The sequence below is a fragment of the Geospiza fortis genome, unplaced genomic scaffold (genome assembly GCF_000277835.1).
Source record: "Geospiza fortis unplaced genomic scaffold, GeoFor_1.0 scaffold777, whole genome shotgun sequence".
Lineage (NCBI taxonomy): Eukaryota > Metazoa > Chordata > Aves > Passeriformes > Thraupidae > Geospiza > Geospiza fortis.
Window position 1 is genome coordinate 8,389 of NW_005054689.1, and position 3,291 is coordinate 11,679.

General features: G+C 61.9%; 1 protein-coding gene across 1 annotated transcript in view; it reads right to left on the minus strand.

The window, feature by feature from the left end:
• Nucleotides 1-2,218: 2,218 nt before the first annotated feature.
• The window catches only part of STAMBP (STAM binding protein), a 7,704-nt gene continuing 6,631 nt past the window's right edge, over nt 2,219-3,291 (minus strand). Inside the window, exons 8-9 of the mRNA XM_031065157.1 lie at nt 3,058-3,157; nt 2,219-2,691 (exon numbers count right to left, since the gene is read on the minus strand). Coding sequence (XP_030921017.1) covers nt 2,635-2,691; nt 3,058-3,157 — 157 coding nt within the window. The 3' untranslated portion in view covers nt 2,219-2,634. The remainder of the gene's footprint in view (nt 2,692-3,057; nt 3,158-3,291) is intronic.

A 3,291-nucleotide genomic window follows, 5' to 3' on the forward strand; every position in this document is an offset into this window, starting at 1 on the left:
CAGCCAATCCCGCGGGCCCGGGATGCTCGCAGGAACGCCCGGCATCCCCCGGCACGGCACAGGCACCGGCCCCGCCGCCTTCCCAAAGCCCCGGGGCTGGCACCGCCCGCGGGGGGAATGCTGGAGCCTGGAAGCTCCGGGGATGCTGCTGAGGAAGGGCAAAAGGCGTGAAAAGAGAGATCTGGACGCGTTCCCTGTGCTGAGGCGGAGATAAGCAGCGCCCATCGCTCCGTGCCCGCGGGATCCCCCAGAACACACAGCCAACAAATCGCTCCCCAGCCTCGGCTATCGCCGGGCTGAGCTCCTCCCAGCCCCATCCCAGGTTTGGGTGCGGTTAAGGTGTGACAGCCACATCTGGCACAGCTGCACAGCCAGGCTGGGCAGCAGGGCCTGGATAGGGACGCTCACTGCCACGCACAAAGTGAGGATTCAGGGAGCTGGGGTGAAAAAATGGGATGAAAAAGGTGAGAATTCAGGGAACAGGGCCGGGAGCAGCGCTGGGAGTGAGGTGGCCGCAGACCACGACCCGAGGAACTCCCAGCTCCAAGGAACGTGGAAAATTCCCTGGGAAGGTTTATCAGTCACTGGGACAGCACAAAAGTGGTGATGTGCCGGCAGCTGACACCTGGGAGGTGCAGCTGGGATAAATCCCCCCGGCTCTGAAGGAATTGCTGCTTTGCAGGATGTGATTTTCCACTCGGCGTCCCCGCATTGCTGCTCCGGGGGAGCCCTCGGGGTGAGGAGCTGTGGGATGCACACCACGGAATCTGCACCCCCTCCCGAGCACGGCTTCAATTAATTAGGGCTGGAAACGAGTTCCCGGAGATGCCCCAAAGGCTCCTCCCTCCCCTCCCAGCCCCGGGCCAGCCTGCTCCCAAAAGGGGCTGGGGAAAAGCTGCAGCAGCGCTGTCACGCGAAGGCGGCAAACGCAAAGGGAAGGATCCCCCCGGGGCACACCCCACCCCAGCGAGAGCTGCGGGACAAGGAGGGGAAAACCCAGCCCGGCTAATCCCATCCATGTGTGCCAGACACAAAGGCACGCAGGGGGTGCTCGCAGGGCAGGTGGGAGGGCGGCTCCAGCCCCTTCCCCATGTGCCGACCATCCCACCCTGCTGGGCACAGCAGCACGCCTGGCACAGCTGCCTGGCACCTCGCAACGATTCCCTCCCCTCTGGAATTCTGCTGCTTCCCTCTCTCTCTGCCACCCTGGACCGATTCCCTCCCCTTTGCCGCCTTGGAATGATTCTGTCCTCTCCACCACCCTGCAATGATTCCCTCCCTCTCTGCCATCCTGGAATTCTGCTGCTTCCCTCCCCTCTGCCACCCTGCAATGATTCCCTCCCCATCTCTCCCACCCTGGAATTCTGCTGTTCCCTCCCCCCGAGGGCCAGCCAGGACAATCTGGGCTTGGCACCGACCAAAGCCCCTCCAGGAGGGTCCTGCACAAGCGCTGAGCTCGGCTTTGGCCAGGCCCGGCTTCCTAAGCCAGGCTTTGTGCTGCCCTGGGGTGTGCACAGGGCACCGGGAGCTGGGAGCAGGGAAGGGCCAAAGCTGCTGGAATTCTGTCTTGGAACGGGATGGGAATGGTAAAAGCTGCTGGAAATCCCATCCTGGAGTGGGATGGAAGTGATCAAAGCTGCTGGAATTCCGTCTTGGAACGGGATAGAAGAGGTCAAACTGCTGGAATTCCACCTTGGAGTGGGATTGGGGCAGTCAAAGCTGCTGGAATTCCATCTTGGAGTGGGATGGAAGTGATCAAAGCTGCTGGAATTCTATCTTAGAGTGGGATGGGAGCAGTAAAAGCTGCTGGAATTCCATCCTGCAGTGGGACTGGGGTGGTCAAAGCTGTTGGAAATCCCACCTTGGAGTGAGATTGGGGTGGTCAAAGCTCCTGGAATCCCATCTTGGAACGGGACAGAAGAGGTCAAACTGCTGGAATTCCACCTTGGAGTGGGATGGGGTGGTCAAAGCTGCTGGAAATCCCATCCTGCAGTGGTGGTGGCAGCCAGACCGAGCTCCTCCATGGTAACACCAGGCCAGGAAAGGGAGGAGTGCCCAGACATCCCTAAACACTGCTGGGGTGCAAGCAGGGCCACATCCAGGGGTTTCCAGCCCCGAGATGCTGACAGAGGGATGGCCCTCTCCCCTCCCCAGGCAGACACACAGGTACCCACCAGCAGCACTGAGCTGGTGAGGGGCTCAGAAGGGTCAGCAAGGCTTGGGTTCAAACCATAGGAAAGCTTTATCTGCTCCTGGGAGCTCCTCCAGCAGCCCAGAACGAGGGACAGAACAGGGCAGGGCTTGAAGAGGGCAAGTCCCAAAAGCACTTGGAGAGATTTCCACGCCTCAGGGCTGCAGCAAGTGACCAAGAACCTCCCCAGAGGCCGTGGGTTAGAGTTAAACAACTGCTTTAGTGTTGGCTTCTGTCTCTGAGCTCCCGGCTGGCCTCTCCCACCCCTGGAGCCCCACGGCAGGCACTGAGGGCCCAGGGGCTCCCGGGGGTGAGACTGCACCGTGGGCAGGCAGGCAGGGATCACAGCATGGCGGGAATCATCTGCTACAGGAGAGGAAAAGAGTCCCTAGCAGGGCCTAAGGGGAGGCGGGCGGCTCCCGAGAGGGGACAAGGCGAGGGGATTATCGCAGATCCAGCAGCACCACGTCCCTCTCCACCACTGACACGTGGCTGCAGGTCTGCAAGAGAGGACAGCGGGGGACAGGGCTTACTCAGGTGTTCCCATCTCCTGTGCTGACCCAGAACAGCCCCTGGATCCTTGGATCATCCCAACTGCTGGCCCTGCCTGGAGCCACACAGGGATCATGGCAGGCCCCAGACACAAATCCCCCACCCCACAGAGCCCTGGGCTGCTGCCTGGCCCTGCTCCTGCAGCTCTGCAGCACTTCCAGCACCTGCAGGACCTCGGGAGGCTCCTGCACCCCCTCTCTGGGGACTGCAGAGCAGCCCCTGCCAGGGTGAACCTGCCTGTCCCAGCCCAGCAGCTCAGGGTGGATTCACCCCCAGCACAGCCAGCCCCTCCCCAGAGCCCCCAGGGCACTCACTGTGAACAGAGGGGGGTCTTTGGGGTGTGGGTGGAACCCCTGCTGCCTGCAGGATGAGATCTCCTCCAGGCCATGCTCTGTCAGCCTGAAGAACCCTGTCCTGCAGCAAGAACAGCAGCGATGCAGCTGCAGCCCCTGCAGGCCCATCCCATCCCATCCCATCCCATGGATCCCATCCCATCCCATCCCATGGATCCCATCCCACCCCATCCCATCCCATCCCATCCCATCCCA